Source organism: Monodelphis domestica, chromosome X (assembly GCF_027887165.1).
Source record: "Monodelphis domestica isolate mMonDom1 chromosome X, mMonDom1.pri, whole genome shotgun sequence".
NCBI lineage: Eukaryota > Metazoa > Chordata > Mammalia > Didelphimorphia > Didelphidae > Monodelphis > Monodelphis domestica.
In genome coordinates this window covers 1,571,891-1,587,263 of record NC_077235.1, presented here as the reverse complement: position 1 = coordinate 1,587,263, position 15,373 = coordinate 1,571,891, and the positions used below count along the sequence as shown (strand labels likewise).

At 60.5% G+C, this 15,373-nt stretch overlaps 1 protein-coding gene across 1 annotated transcript; it reads left to right on the top strand.

The window, feature by feature from the left end:
* Positions 1 to 3,021: 3,021 nt before the first annotated feature.
* Positions 3,022 to 13,665, top strand: EFNB1 (ephrin B1). Its single transcript, XM_056809620.1, has 5 exons — positions 3,022 to 3,479; positions 10,114 to 10,391; positions 11,388 to 11,480; positions 11,613 to 11,744; positions 11,890 to 13,665. Exons 1-5 carry the CDS (start codon positions 3,352 to 3,354, stop codon positions 12,297 to 12,299), a joined length of 1,041 nt encoding a protein of 346 aa, XP_056665598.1. The 5' UTR covers positions 3,022 to 3,351; the 3' UTR covers positions 12,300 to 13,665.
* The last annotated feature ends 1,708 nt before the right edge of the window (positions 13,666 to 15,373 follow it).

Genomic DNA, 15,373 nt, shown 5'->3' with positions numbered 1-15,373 from the left:
GTGGATATAGGTCAGGCCTGGTCATGAGGCCTCGCTGCATTCGGCCGGGTGTCTGTGTTGGGTTCAGGGCATAGAATGGAGACTATGGGTATCCTGGCGAGTCAGGCTGCCAAGACACAGCAGGGCAGAGTGGAGATCTAAGTTGTCTGTTCAGCCAGGCATGCTGGCTGGGTTCAGGGCAATGTCCAATAAGATTTAGTCCCTGCCCGCAGGAAGCTTGAGGTTCCCCTTCCCAGAAGCAGGAGGAGCAGAGCCAGGCCTAAAGACAGGAGGTCCTGGGTTCAAATCTGACCTCAGACACTTCCCAGCTGGGTGACCCTGGCCTTAAAAAAATTAACAAACATTTGTTGCACACCTACTATGTGCCAAGTAGTGTGTCAAATGAGGATGATACAAAGAGGAACCAATCAGGGGGCAGCTGGGTGGCTCAATGGACTGAGAATTAGGCCTAGAGACAGGAAGTCCTGGATTCAAATTTGGCTTGGAATTTCCCAGCTGGGTGACCCTGGGCAAGTCACTTGACCCCCATTGCCTAGTCCTTATCACTCTTCTTCCTTGGCACCAGTATACAGTATTGATACCAAGACGGAAGGCGAGGGCTTAAAAAAAGAAGCAGGAGGAGCCTCCAACACAGCATCTCTGACTGAGCGAGTGTCCCTCAGAGGAGAGGACAGAAGGCCTGTAGAGACTGCCCAACCAGGTGAGGGAGGGAGGCCAGGCAGCCCAGGTCATTGCTGGGCCAAATCGGGCAGCCCTGGATGCCAAGGTGAAGGAGAGACAGTGTGTGTGTGTGTGTGTGTGTGTGTGTGTGTGTGTGTGTGTGTGTGTGTGTGTGTGTGTGTGTGTGTGTGTGTCGGGGCAGTATCTGGGAAGGGAGGAAGCAGGCTGTCCCATCTGGGAATGAGGGAGAGCCTGCATCCCCCAGAAAACTCAACTTCCTGGCTCCTTTGCCTACCCTCGGGGCCCTTAATCACTATATGGTGGTAAGAGGAGGGAGAGGGAGACAGGCCTCCCCGAGTGGGGCTGGAGACCGCTGGGGTTTCAGCCTGTTGCATTGTGCTAAAGCCCCAGTTCCAGGCCCCCAGGCAGGCCATGCCCCGCCCTCTGAGGCCACTGGAGCTTGGTGCTGCCCTCCTCAGGCCTGGGTATCTGCAAGGGAACTTCCCTGGCACTGGCTGGGGTTCCAGGCACTCGGGTGGCACAGTAGTTGAGTAGGGAGGGCTCTGCAGCTTGGGAGGCTTCCCCTTGTGGGCTGAGCCGCCAGCCCCTCTTTTCGTGTTCAGGCACCCCCAGGGCCTCCAACCTCCTGGCCTTGGGCTCCGGTGCATGGACTTTGTGCCGCCCATTTGCCTGGGAAGATGCAGAGTTGGCCCCTAGTGGGGAGAGGCAGCTCTCCATTCCTGAGGACTTCCATGGGGCTACTCCGTGGCCGTCCTCAGGTCCGGGCAGCGGCCTGAGTCCTGAGCATCTAGGCAGGCACTGACTCAGGGGGCTGCTCTTTCCCCAGCTCCTTCCTGAGGGTCCCCCAAATCGCTCCCACCTGCAGTTCTCCGGCGGCCCTCCAGGTGACAGTGTTGGCCCGCACAAAGGCACATGGGGGGCCGGTGGGGAAGGGGGGCCTGGCCTGGCCCCAGAGGAGCCCGAGGGAAGGGATCCCCGGAAGTCCCAGTTGTCTGGGCAGGCACAGCCACCCCAGCCTGGAGCTTGGCTTTTGGTAGCCCAGCCTGGGATCGATCCTCTGCGGCCGGCTGGCCTTGGGAGGGCCAATCGCGATTTGCCTCCACTCCTGGGCGGAGGCGGGTGGTGGAGCACCCAGAGTCTGTCAGGTCCACCTCGGGGAACTTATCCGCACCTCACCGAGGTGGAAACAGAGCCAGAGCCGGGGATTTAGAATCGAAGATGACAGGTCTAGCTGCGCCCTGCCCCCGCCCCCGTTGGTGCCAAGGCTCTTTCGGAAAGTTTGGGGGAGCGGGCGGACAAGCCCCTGCCCGGAACCTCCCCCCTCCTTTTTCCATTTTCATTCCTAGTGAAAGGGAAGGGGAGTGAACACAGGCGACCTTCCCCTCGCCCACCTTCGTGGACGGACGCTCTGACATCTACCCACGACCAGTTAAGAACCCTCGCTCACATCACCGAGGGGGAAACTGAGGCCCGGAGCTGGGGAAGGGACTTGGGATCCCGGGGTGACGTTCCCTTGTGGGACCTCATTTCTTGTGGGACAGAAATAATTTCTGTCATAACTCCTTCGTTTTACAGTAGAGGAAAATCAGGTGTCAAGAAAGGGGAAGAGACTCGCCCAAGGTCACCCAGCGAGTGGGTGCTCCGAATACAGATGCCAGTGGAGACTTTTGCTGGCTAATAGAAATGAGCGGGAAGCCCCGCGGGTGCCGCGCCACACCCCTCTCTGCCCCCGCCTCCAAGCCTCAGGGGCAGAGAGGCCGGCGCCCGACAGGGGAGAGCGCTGCCCAGAGCCGCCCGATGGGCCAGACCGGTGCCCACGCCGGCATTGGGCGCTCTCTCCAACCTGCTGGCATTGCCTGCGCGGCGCCCAAGAACCCAGCTCCTTCCCCGCCCCCTCCCTCCCTCCCTCTTCGGAGGCGTGGTTTAGGGCGAGGACCCCGGCGCCGAGGCTCTCCATTGGCCAACAGGGCCGGGGCTGCCCCGAAGTCCGCCTGAGCGGGAGAGTAGCCAGCGGAGCCCGGAGAGAGCGGAGTCTGTGCGACCTGGGGCGCTGTGGCAGTCGTGTGCGCCGCTCTCTCGCCCATAGCCCTTCGTCGTCCGCCGATCGCCGCTCCGCGCCGGCCGCCCGCCCGCCCGCCTTTCGCCTCGCCTTGGCCCGCGCCGCGCCGCCCTCCCGCATCACCCTCCTCCGGCCCTCCCCGCCGCCCCTCGAGCGAGCGAGCGAGCTGATGGGCGGGCCCCGCCGGCCCCGGCCCCGGCCCCGGCCCCGGCTCCGGCTCCGGCCCCGGCCCGCCGTGGAGGCGGCACAGGCTGCCCCCGGGCGCGGCTGAGGGAACAGCCGTCGCGGACGGCCCGGGTCCGAGCCAGCCGGCCAGCAAGCTAGCCAATCAGCCAGCCAGGCGCCTGGGGCCGGGCCGGACCGGACCGCTGTGGGGAGCAGCGGCCGGCCCGAAGGGCAGAGCCAGAGTCGGCGCCGGGATCGAGATCGCGATCGGGATCGGGGCCAGACGGGACGGGCGGCGGGCCATGGGCGACTGAACTGACCCGAGCCCGCAGCGAGCGAGCGAGCGAGGGAGAAAGCGAATTACCCACCCGCTTGAGGGGCCGGCGAGCCAGCGAGCCAAGGAGGGAGTCGGGGGCTCTGAGCGCTTGAGGACGGAGCCTGGCACCATGGCCCGGCCCGGCCTGCGCTCTGCCGGGGGCAAGTGGCTGCTGGGGCTCGTGCTGGCGCTTTGCCGCCTCGCCACGCCGCTGCCCAAGACACTGGAGCCCGTGTCCTGGAGCTCCCTCAACCCCAAGTAAGTGGCTGCCCGCTGCTCGCCCCTCTGTCGGTCTGCTAGGCTGGCCGCACGCCGGCCTGTCTGTCTGTCTGTCTGTCTGTCTGTCTGTCTGTCTGTCTGTCTGTCTGTCTGTCTGTCTGTCGGCATGTCTGGGGCTCGCCCCGGCCTCTTATCCGACCGCGGAGCCCCCTGGCTGGGGCGCCCTCCGGGTCCAGCGGGGCTGGGCGGGGCAGGCCCGCTCTGCCCCTTTCTCTCCGCTCTCCCTTTCTTCCTTCATCGCCACCCCCTCCCCAGCCTTCTTGGTCCTCTTCTTCTCTCCTCGCGGCCGGGGGCCCAGGGAGGTGCCGCCGCTCGGAGCTCACAAAGGCGGGCGACGGCGAAGGGAGGGGGCGCCCCAGCGAGCCCCCCCCACCCCCAGCCCGGGTCGTTGTTCCGCCCCGCTGCCTTTGTGCGCCCCCCCCCCCCCCCCCCGCTCTGGAGGAAGGGAGGCCCCGGGCGGGGGGGGGGGCGTAGGGGGGACCTTTTGGCTGTCTCCTCCTCCCTTCCCTCCACCACACCTTTGCCTGGGGCTTTCTTTGCGTTGGAGAGGGAACAGCGGGGCGGGAGGTGGGGTGGGGGGCTTCGAGGCTCCCTTTTCTTTGGTCCCGAGGCAGAGGACCGCAGCTCTCGATGCTCTCTACTCTTCTGCTCCCACCCCACCCCCGCCGCATCCAGCGGCTCTTCCTGCCTCTGGCGAACTTTTCTCCACTTTCCCAGTTTTAAAAGTACAACCTCAAGGGGTCCCTTCAACCAGAAGCTGCCCCGCTCGTTCCCTCCGGTGCTGGCTCCCAGGGCCCTCCCGCCTTCGCTGAGCACCTAGTGTGCGCTGAGGGCGATGCAGAGGTGGGCCACTTCTGAGGGGGCTGCCCCCCTTGATCATGGCTGGCCGCCCTAGAAAGGCTTTGGATTTCCCTTCTGGAGCCCCGAAGTGCTCTTTGCCACAGGGCTAGCCGGACCCCCGGCCCGGGGCTCGGCGGCCAGGACCTGGGCAGGAGAGCAACTGCTAAGCACATTGGTATGTGGGGGGGGGGGGTGCGGCTGAGCAGGATGGGACAGGATGGGGACTGGAGATCCTTTGCCTTTAGGCATCTGGGGTTCACTCACACCCATGCGTGGGAGTGGGGGGATGGGCGGGAAAGGCCAACCCAGCTGGCTCCTTGGGTCTCGAACTGGGAGGGCACAGAGCGCCCCAGTTAGGAGAGAAAGGGTCTTGGGGCTCTTCCGCCCCTCTGCTTCTAATACCCCAACCCTCCGAAATCAAGAGACCCCACCATACCGGCAGAGCAAGGAAATGTGGGAGTTGTCATTCCCTGGTTGAGAGCGGCCGCAATTCGGGCAGGTGCTGGCAGTGAGGGCCGGAGCTGCTGCTGGTCTATAGGCTGCTACTCCCTGACATTCTTTGAGCCAACCCTGCTCTCTCTCCCACAAACACCGTTCATTCCGAGTGCTTCACCCCTCCCCGTCCACACTCTCCCTAACTTAGTCACCTCCTCTGCCTCTTTCTCCCATCCTTTTGTTTCTCACACATACCGGCACTTTTCTCCCAGCCCTACCTGCCTGCCTGTGTTCTTCTCCCCCTCCCTCTATCCATTCTTCTGCTCCCTTTTTTCTCTCCCTCCCTCCCTCCCTCTGTCTGTCTCTCTCTCCCTTTCCTTCTCTCCCCTCTCTCTCCCCCTCTCTCTCCCTCTCTCTCCCTCCCTCTCCTTCTCTCTCTCCCTCTCTCTCTCCTTCTCTCTGTCTCTCTGTCTCTATCTCTCCCTCCATCTCCCCCCCTCTCCCTCCCTCCCTCTCCCTCCCTCTCCCCCCCTCTCTTTCTCTCTCTCTCTCTCTCTCTCTCTCTCTCTCTCTCTCTCTCTCTCTCTCTCTCTCTCTCTCTCTCTGTGTCTCTCTGTGTCTCTCTCTCTGTCTCTGTCTCTGTGTCTCTGTCTCTCCCTCCCTCTCTCTCCCTCCCTCTCTCTCTCTCTCTCTCTCTCTGTCTGTCTCTCTGTCTCTCTCTCTGTCTCTGTCTCTTTCCCTCTCTCTGTCTCTGTCTCTCTGTCTCTGTCTCTCTCCCTCTCTCTGTCTCTGTCTCTCTGTCTCTCTCCCTCTCTCTCTCTGTCTCTGTCTCTGTCTCCCTCTCTCTTCCTCCCTCTCCTTCTCTCTCCCTCCCTCTCCCTCTCTCTCTCTCCTTTTCTCTCTCTCTCTCTCTGTCTCTGTCTCTGTCTCTCTCTGTCTCTGTCTCTCCCTCTCTCTCTCTCTCTCTCTCTCTCTCTCTCTCTCTCTCTCTCTCTCTCTCTCTCTCTCTCTCCTCTCTCTCTCTCTGTCTCTCTCCCTCTCCGTTTCTCTCTCCCTCCCTCTTTCTCTCTCCTTCTCTCTCTCTCCTCTCTCTCTGCCTCTCCCCCTCTCCCTCTTTCCTCTGTCTCTACACCCCCCCCTTTCCTCCTAGCTTTTAGTCTCTCAGCTGTATCAGGTAGCCCCCACTCCTTTCCCAGCTCCTGTATTAATTGCTTCCTCCTTGGGAAAAAATCAGAATCAATAAGGGTTGGGGCTCTCTGTTTCCAGGTTTTAGGGCCCTGCTTTGGAGGGCCAGCAGGGGCTGACTCAAGGTGCTGCCAGGCCCTGGCTGCCAGGGCTTTCCCCCCAAGAGTCTCCTCGCATGGCCTCTGGCTCCAGGGTAGATTCTGCAAGGCCAGCTGACCAGGGCTCATGGGCTCCCCCGGCTGTCCTGTGAAGACACAGGAAGGATTCTGTTGCAGACTTTCTTACAGAACCCTCTTATGGGAAACTTGGGTTAGAAAAGGGACCCCAGCCTTGGGGTGTTGCTTAACCTACTGCAGCTGCTTCTGCTTCATTTGAGGTCTCTGCATTCCCTTGCTGTCCCATCCCCCTTCCTCCATGGAAAGCTTCCTGGTGCTGTTTGGAGCCAGACCGCAGGGCTTGAATTCCCACTGCCCCCTCCCGGCTTCATCTGGTGGCCATTTGGGCAGGAACAGCTACGGGACCCTGACCAGAGAGCTGCTGCTGGGGCTCCAGGTGCCAGTGGGGGTCTCGGCCTCCCCCCTTTCTCCTCGCCACCAACAGCCAAGCCCAGGGCAACAGGAAGCAGGGAGCCCCTGTTGATGGCATGGCTAATGACTCTTCCCCTGGCTGGAAGGTGGCTGGCTGGCTGTCCGAGAAGCTACAGACCCGGGCGGATTTCAGCAGCCCCAGCCCTGATCTGTTCCAAGCCCTCATTGACACTTGGCAGAAGACCGAGGTGTAGACGGCACTTGAATTTGGGAGACACCTTTGGGCAGTAGCCGGTCAGCCCTCTCTGTCTCTCTCTCTCCCTCTTTCTCTCTCTCTCTCCCTCCCTCCCTCCCTCCCTCCCTCTTTCTCTGTCTCTCTCTCCCTCCGTCCCTCTCCTTTTCTCTCTCTGTCTCTTTCTCTGTCTACCTCAGTCTTTCTTTCTCTCTTTCTCTCTTTCTCTCTCCCTCTATCTCCCCTCTTTCTTCCTCTCTTTCACTCCTCTCTGCCTTTCTCTCCCCCTCTCTCTGACTCTGTCTCTCCCCCCCTCTCTTGCTCTCGCTCTGCCTCCCTCTCTCTGTCTCTCTCTCTCTGTCTGTCTCTGTCTCTGTCTGTCTGTCTGTCTCGCTCTCTCTCTCTTGCTTGCTCTCGCTCTTTCTCTCCCTCCCTCTCTCTCCCCTCTCCTTCTCTCTCTCCCTCTTCACGTATCTCACGCTGTGCCTTCCAGGTAGGACAAGGCCCAAGCCTGTGTGTATACATGGCAACAACAGAACTTGCTGTCCCCAACCCCCTCCCCCAGCTTGCCATATTGTAGGAATGGTAGCTAAGCCCAGTGGCTGGGGCTGGGGCTGAGGCAAAGGCAGCAGACTCCTGGGTCAGCTTCTCATGTGCCTCTGCTGGCCTCAGATGGCTCCCCTGACTTGGTGTCTTGGGGAGGTAACTAGAACAGGAAGCTAGACCCCAGTGGGCAGCATGGCCTGGCAATGGACACGGGGGTGGCCTCTCCCCACTGGGCTAGAGTTAGGGAGACCAAGAGACTCCTCTGTGGGGGAGCAGGCCCAGACTCTGGAAGCAGGGTTCGGTGCCTGGGGTCTGTTCCTAGCCTGTAGGCCGACTGGGCTGGCTACTGTCAGCATCCCTTTGGCCCCTGTGGGCTTCTGAGGGAGGGGTGCAAGTTGGGGGCGAAGCTTGTTCCTGAGCTCCCACCTGTTCTATGGTGGGGGCTGCTGCTTCTGGGGCCTCCCCCACCCCAAGACTGTCCAGGTCTGGTTCTCCCCAAACCATCTGGACTTTGGTTCCCATGTAGGGAGGAAAAGGGGTGTTCCCTGGGGTGACCTAGGGCCCACCAGGATCAAGGCTGGATGGGGGGGCTGGGGGAAGTCTTCAGGGGTTACCATGGTAACTTGCTCCAGGCTCCCTGCTGAGCCATGTCAATCCCTTTAGTTTCCAGAAAAGGGCTTTGTCTGGGGGTGGCCTGGGCCAGAAAGCCCTCCTCAGTCATGGGGGTGGGGGGAGGCTGAGTCCTGCAAAGGTGATACTGGGATGCACTGAGGAGGAGAAGGAAGGCCATGGAGCTCTTCTCCAGCCGTGGGAGTGAACTGAGGGAGCTCCTCCTGCCCCGTGGCTCTTTGGGGCTGGGACCTGGAGGGAGGTGACCCTGCTCTGGGCCGGGCACTGCTAGGTGTGTGCCAAAGACACAAGGGGAGCAGTTCCTGCCTCAGGGAGCTCAGAGCCTAGCTGGGGAGGGAACCTGTTCTGGAGAGGTCTACATGGAATGGGTCCAAAGTGCCACCGTGACCCATGATGGCAGCTGGGAGAAAGTGCATTGGAGCAAGGAACCGAGGGCTGATAAGGCAGGGCATTGCAGGCTTGGGGGCAGCCACGGAGATGGGAAATGATGTGAGGCAGACTGGCTGCACCCTAAGGAGTGGGGAATGGGGTGGTCACTTTAGGCAGCCTGGGAAGGCAGATCAGCAGCAGCTTCAGAAGGGCTTAAATGCCAACAAGCAGGAACTGCTTTGCCCCGGAGAGGGAGCTAATAGGGAGCTAGGAGAGTTTAGCAAACAGCCAGCCGGGGCTTTGGAAGCCACTGGCAGCTGTATGTGGAAGAGAGCCTCTGGGCAAGGAGGGCAGCAAGCATGTTGGGGGATGAAGAGAAAGATGGAGCAGAGTTAGCCATCCAGGGAGTAGTAATCTAGCGCCAGGTGCCCTGGGCCCAAAGCGGACAGTTTAGTGGCAGGGTAAGGGATGGGGCTGGCCACCCCTCATTCTCCCTGTCATGCCTCCCTCCCCCTCCCCATACTCCACAGCTGGGTAACATTGCTGACCCCATTGCTGATGGGACAAAGTGGGCCTTCCTTAGCCTGACATTTGTGGCAGTCCCTGCCCCAGTCTTCCCTCCCCTTCCTCTCTGAGATGAGGCACAGGGTGCATTTGGGTCAGGTGGCCTTTCAAGGCCCAGATTATGTTTTGGCCTCCTTGTGGAACTCTCTTGCAAGCTCTGTGCTTGCACCCGTCCCTGTGGCCCAACGCCCAGCTTAGGCTGGTGGGCCTTTGTTTGCCTTGGGCCTCCGGCTCTGTCTAGACCAGAAACACCAGTCCCCAGCATGTACCACTTACCCAGAGATCCCTAGAATCCACAGGGAGCAGGCAGCCTTTTGTCTGAGTTCGAGGCCTGAAATGAGCCTTGAGCGCAACACTCAGTTGCTAGTTGAGGCTCTCTTCCTCAGCTCTGTCTCTCCCTTGCCCCCAGTGCCCAGCCTGATTTGGGGCTGGAGCAGGACTTCCTGTTCCTGCCCTCCCAGGTATCTGGTGAATCAAGCGCATTCCTTGTGGGCCCTGACAGGTCTAGAAAGCCAGGGGCTCCCGAAATAGGGAGTGAGAGCAGCAGACAGAGGGTGCCCTAAAGAGCCCCTGCCTCTTCTCTGGAGGGCAGGGGGTGGCGGCTGGCCTCCTTTGTGAGGCTACTCTGTAAGAGTGGCTTGAGGGAGGAGAATCTGGGGCTCCCGGGCTGTGAATCCCAGTGCCTGAGCACTTCTGCAGAGGGGCCTCAAGAGATAGGCCATCAGTTTCTGGGGGGAGTGAAGGTTTGGACTTTGCTTATGGCTAGAAGCCACCCCTCCCTGCACTCCAGGATCAAATTTGCCACCAGGCCACCCTCTGGGCCCAGGCCATGCCCTGCCTTTGCTGTCGGGTGAAGATGGAGGGGGAAGATTAGGGTTCCTCACCCTTGGCTGGGAGCATAGAGGGTGGTGGCCAAGGCAGGTGAGGGCTTGCTGGGCTCCTTAGGCGGGGAATGGGGGAGGATGAGCAAAGGGACAGGAGGTGGGGCGGGGAGGGGGGGTGCCACACTGCCCCGTGGAAAACCCCAGGCCCAGAGACTCTGGAGGTCATTGACTAGCATTCAGGTCATTGGCCACGTCACCTGTCTCCAAAAATGACCTGCTAGGGCAGTATGTCCCACCTGGGGGAGGTGAAGGAAGCTGACAATCTTGCCCTCTTCCCAGAGGTGAACGTGGCCCACTGCCTCCTCCTGTCTCCTCTTGGGGCAGGCTGCCAGCCAGCCAAGGCCTGTTCATCCTGGGGACTGGGACACCCCAGTTCTCACCACTTCCTGTCTCTTGGGCAGGTTCCTAAGTGGCGAAGGATTGGTGATCTACCCTAAGATTGGTGACAAGCTCGACATCATCTGCCCACGGGCAGAGGCCGGCCGGCCCTATGAATACTACAAGCTCTATTTGGTGCGCCTGGAGCAGGCAGCGGCCTGTAGCACTGTGCTGAACCCCAAAGTGCTGGTCACCTGTAACCAGCCTGAGCAGGAGATCCGATTTACCATCAAGTTCCAGGAGTTCAGCCCCAACCACATGGGCCTGGAGTTCCAGAGGCAGCAGGATTACTATATTACATGTGAGTGCCTTAGCTCCCCTGCTGGTACAGGGCCAAGGAAAGGGGCTTCTCCCCTGGGGGCAGGGCTGTCTGCCTGTATCGTCCCTTTGGTAGCTGTCCCCCTTGGCTGGTTGGGCCATCCCTAGGCCCAGCTTGGACTCCCGGACCTGTCCCCAGCTCCCCTCTCACCATGGACACAAGGCTTCTGCCCGGGGGCCGTCTGCTTCCCCTCTGGCCTTGTCCCTAGGCCCTCTTCCCCTCACTGCAGCAAGGGGGTAGTCTCTGATGGTGGCTTGTGTGTCTGCTGTGAGGAGGTAAGAATGTGCTGAATGAATCGAATGAGGGGAACCGAGAGAGCGATGCCATTCCCACTTACCCCCCTTCCTTGGGCTGTGATTTGCCCAAGGGCATGCAGCAAGTTCCCAGTTGGTCAGGCCTAGGACCCGACCTTCCTGCCCTCTCTCCGGCATCTCTGATGGAGTCATCTGCAGCTGGTCTGCAGGGGCTTCTGAGAAGAGATATGGGGGGAGGCTAAAAGCCTTGGCTGGCTGGACCCTTTGGCACAGTTGGAGCCTTTTGGTGTGCCTTCTCATAGGGCAAGTTTCTCTGCTTGAGCTGGGTTGGGGGCGGGCACAGCTGGCTGCTGAGAAAGCCCAGGCCAAAGGCAGTTGTGGGAGAAATCCCATCCTTCTGTCCTTGTGGCTGGGCAGGCAGCAGCAAAGAGTAGAAGCTGCTTGGGGGAGGACCCCGTTCTCATTTTTGCACATCACCCTGAGCAGTAAGGCCTGGAAGCCAAGACCAGCTGGGAGTCTCCCCCAGAGGCCGTCTGAGTAGCACAAGGTCCCGGGCACCCAGCTGCCCTTCTCCATGCTCTTTCTCCTGGGACGTCCCAGGGCTTCTGAATAGGCCAGGTTCTCCTGCCTCAGGTTGTTCAGAAGGACTCCTTTTTGGTCCCCTCGGGCCTTGTGGGAACTGGCTTCCCCAGCCTCTGAGACCCACCTTCTCTGTTTCCCCTAGCCACGTCCAATGGGAGCCTAGAAGGGCTAGAGAACCGAGAGGGAGGCGTATGCCACACTCGAACCATGAAAATCGTCATGAAGGTCCAGCAGGGTGAGGAGGCCGACCTTTCTGAGGGGGGTGGATTTTTGGCTGGGAGACTGGGGTGGGGGAGAAGGGGAGGAGGAGGATCACATGGCAAGGGCCCCCTCGACTTTGGCCTGCCTCTCTTTGCCATGTCACCAGATCCTAACGCCGTGGTACCTGAGCAGCCAACCACAAGCAGGCCAAGCAAGGAGGCAGACAACAGGGCCAAGGTGGCCACACAGCCACCCCGAGGGCGGGGCCCCTTTAGTGATGACAGCAGTGGCAAACGGGGTAAGTGTCTCAGACTCTGAGCCATCTGGCATTGTGGGCACTGCTAGGAGCCATTATCCTGGGCCCCTGTAAGCACTTGTCTCCCTCTCTCTCTGACCCTCCTTCCTTCCCTGGCCCTGATCCTGTCTCCCTTCCCCACCTACAGAGTCTGGGACCCAGGATGGTAAGAGCCCCAGCAGTAGCAGCAGTGGCGCTGGGAGTGGAGCGGACGGCTTCTTCAGCTCTCGAGTGGCTGTTTTTGCAGCCATCGGGGCAGGCTGTGTCATCTTCCTTCTCCTCGTCATCTTCCTTACCGTACTGCTCCTGAAGCTGCGGAAGCGGCACCGCAAACACACGCAGCAGCGGACGGCAGCCCTGGCCCTCAGCACCTTGGCCAGCCCTAAAGGCAGCGGCTCGGCGGGCACAGAGCCCAGCGACATCATCATCCCCTTACGGACTACAGAGAACAACTATTGCCCTCACTACGAGAAGGTGAGCGGGGACTACGGGCACCCCGTCTACATCGTCCAGGAGATGCCTCCCCAGAGCCCGGCCAACATCTACTACAAGGTCTGAGGGCCACGAGCGATGGGCACCAGCCTGGACGGGCATACCCTTCCCATGCCAGCCGGGCCCCGATTTGGGTATATAGGTTTTTAGCTTCTTGGCTTTTAGAATTCCCTGCCCTCCTGTCTCAGGGGCGGGTAAGAGGGCAGGAGGGTGCCCTTGGGAACCACCCTCCTGCCTTTCTCCCCTCTGTTCTTGTGCCTTCCTCATCCCATGCCCTGCCTGGGCCTCTGGCCTCCTTCGGGGCACCCCCTCGACCCTGGTGCCAGCTCCCTGGGCGTTCCCCAGCTGGTGGCAGGGCTGGACATTGGATAGCAGTTGGCACCTGGCCCTGCCCTCTCCTCCATGTCACACCCACCCCAGACTCTCTGCCTACCTTTGGCCACCACGGTTTTCTTGAACTCTGCTCAGTTTTAACTGTCAATTTGTCGTGTTTTGAAGAAAAAGCGAAAGGGGCCAAGAGAACAAAGGAAAGCCAGTGAGGGGAGCCCCGGGCCCAGCCTGTCGTCCCATCCCAGCTGCTCCAATGGAGTAGAGTGACATTTCTCTGGCTAAGCTCCTTGGTGTTTCTGGCCGGGGTCAGGCCGGGGCTGGCCACCCCATGCGGCCAGTGGAGGAGCTCGGGAAGTGGAGCCTGGAGCCCACCCATCTACAAGAGCGGCCTGAGAGGCACAATCCAGGGCCCTGCTTGGTTTTGGGGGGGATCATCCCACCCTCTGCTCCCCTCCCCAAATCCCTTCCTTGTGGGATTCTTGGGCAGCTCCTGCCTCCCTCACTCTCACGGTAATTAGTGTCTTAATTGGCTGTTGCCAGGGCAACAGGAGAGCTGCAGGCATTGTGACCTCATTGGGGGTGGGGTGCACAGGTGGCTATTTGCCCTGGAGAACTGGGAGTTTCCCTTCTCCCCCTTCCCCCTCATTCAGCATCGCTCTTCCTCAAACCCAGGGGTTCTGCTACCCTCTTTGAGCCGTAGCAGGTGTGTGAGCCAGAAGCCCGAGCTCTGCCCACCCCCTGTTCCTCCAGCCTTGGAACAGATGCTCCTGCTGCCTGCCTGCTGCCCAGGGCCCCCCCTGCTCATTGCCCTGCTGGGGGCTGGAGGGAGCAGAGGGGCCGTGGGGTCTGGGCTCCCCGGGGCTCCTGCCTCTGCCTCTCGGCTGGCCTCCACTCCCCAGGGATGAGTCAGGGCTGGGGTGGGGCACCCAGCCGTCCCCCAGCCCCATGTTACAGGCAGAAGTTCGTGTCTTTGTTTCTGTTTCTGTAAATACTAGTCTTTTTGGAAGAAAACCTGTAAAGATGTTTTGTACAAACAATTATTTTCTTGTTGCTTTTTCTTAGAAAAAAAAAGAGAACTAAAAAACTTAACCACACTGAGAAATGGGTGTAAGCCAGTGTCGTGATGTGCCTGGGGAAGGGGCCAGCGGGCCACGGGGAACTCGCTGGGCTCCGGGAGGTGTTTGGCCGGGCCGAACCCCAGAGCGAACCACTCACTGGGTGCTCCCTCGCTAAGCTGCCCAGGCCTTTGTGACCCTTCCAGCAGCCAGCGAGGAGCGAGCAGCTCTGTGGCCTTGGCCCATCGGGAGTGTCCCAGCCTAGTACTGATCTGAGGGGATGTCGAGGGAGGTGGCTTTGATAGGTTCACCTTGCCTGGGAGCCCTTCCAAGGCCTGAGCCTTGCTTGTCCCCTGCTGCTAACGATGGGCGCTGAGAAATAACAGTTCTGGTCCTGGAGAGTCAACTCTCCGAGAGTTCTAGGGAGAGCCAAAGTTCTTGGGATCTTTGGACATCCGTCGAGGCCTCTAGTCATTTCAGGGTCCCTGGTGATTGGTGGGGCCCACAGCTGGAGGTGGTTAAGAAGGAAGATGGCAGCAGCGGAGAGAGGGGCTTAGAAAGAAAGGGCCCAAACTGGGAAGGGCCTGACGGGACAGCCCATGGGCAGGAAGTAGGGAAACAGCCTGGGAACTAGGCTCTTGGGTGGGGCTGAGCCTGGGCTAGGGACTCCCCAGTGCCAGCTGGGGCTGAGGCCAGCTCTGGCTGCTCATTAACCACAGGAAATGCCAGGCTCCCATCAAGCCCCTGAGGACCAGCTATCGTGAAGCAGGAGGTCCCCACCAAAGCTCGCCTTCCAGGGCCCAGACAACATGCTCTCTTGCTTCTCATTGGCTTGTGTCTGCAAGGGAAGCAGAGATGGCACGTTGGGAACGGTCACTTGTCCCCTTGTCCTGTTTCCATCTGCAAGCCTTTGTGTGGCTGGGCTACGTAGTAGTATTCAGGAGATTCTCCAGGCCTGCATCCGCTCCTGAGACTGGGAGTTCCCCACTCTCCAGCCTGTGCCTGGGCAGCAGCGAATCGACAGGTCTAGATTATTAGATTATGCCCACCTCCTCCACTCCTGGGAAAGAGGAGTGAGATGTGGCACTTCCGGGGCTTTCGGCCAAGCAAAGCAGGCATTCAGAGGCATGTGCTTTGGGGAGGGGGGCTCGCACAGGGCCAGAGGACAGTATAGGCTCCAGCGTATTGGCAGGGCCCAGTGCTGAGAGCCAGACCTGGGAGGGAGCCAGATCCCTGCCATGGCAAAGATGAACATACCGTTCTTGGAGATCCTGACAAACAGGAGAGGCTCTCTTCTCCCATTCTGTCTGGCTTAGGGAGGAGCTGACAGGATTTGGGGCAGTCCCCTTGGGCTGCTGAGCCTTGGGCCTTGCCCCACCCTGGCTTCTCCTGCCCCATCTGGCCAATGGAAGTTGGTGCTAAGGTGGGGAGAAAGGGCAGCTGGGCCAAAGCTTCCTGCCTGAGTCAGGTGGGGAGAGTGCTTCCCAGGGGAGGGTGGGGCCCCTTACCTTCCCCAGGAGAAGCTTGAGGTGTTTAGGGCAGGTGGTATGGTGGCATGGCTCTGAGTTGGTACTGAGAACGCCCTTAGAGATCAGGCTGAACTCCTGGGCCCTCCCCAGCTCCTGGCTTTCACCATCTGCCAAGCAGGACAGGAGGCACATGAGAGGCCTGGATCATTTTGCTCCCCCAAACTATAAGGTCTCAAAGTGGCAAGGCTGGGCCCTGTCTGCCTACTGTGTGGGGCCAACAGGCAGC

Bases quoted from the DNA above. Each gene is read 5' to 3' on its own strand.
- EFNB1 (XM_056809620.1), top strand. From the start codon at position 3,352: ATGGCCCGGCCCGGCCTGCGCTCTGCCGGGGGCAAGTGGCTGCTGGGG. The intron at 10,392-11,387 runs GTGAGTGCCTTA...TGTTTCCCCTAG, and splicing joins GCAGGATTACTATATTACAT to CCACGTCCAATGGGAGCCTA. The intron at 11,745-11,889 runs GTAAGTGTCTCA...CCCCACCTACAG, and splicing joins TGACAGCAGTGGCAAACGGG to AGTCTGGGACCCAGGATGGT.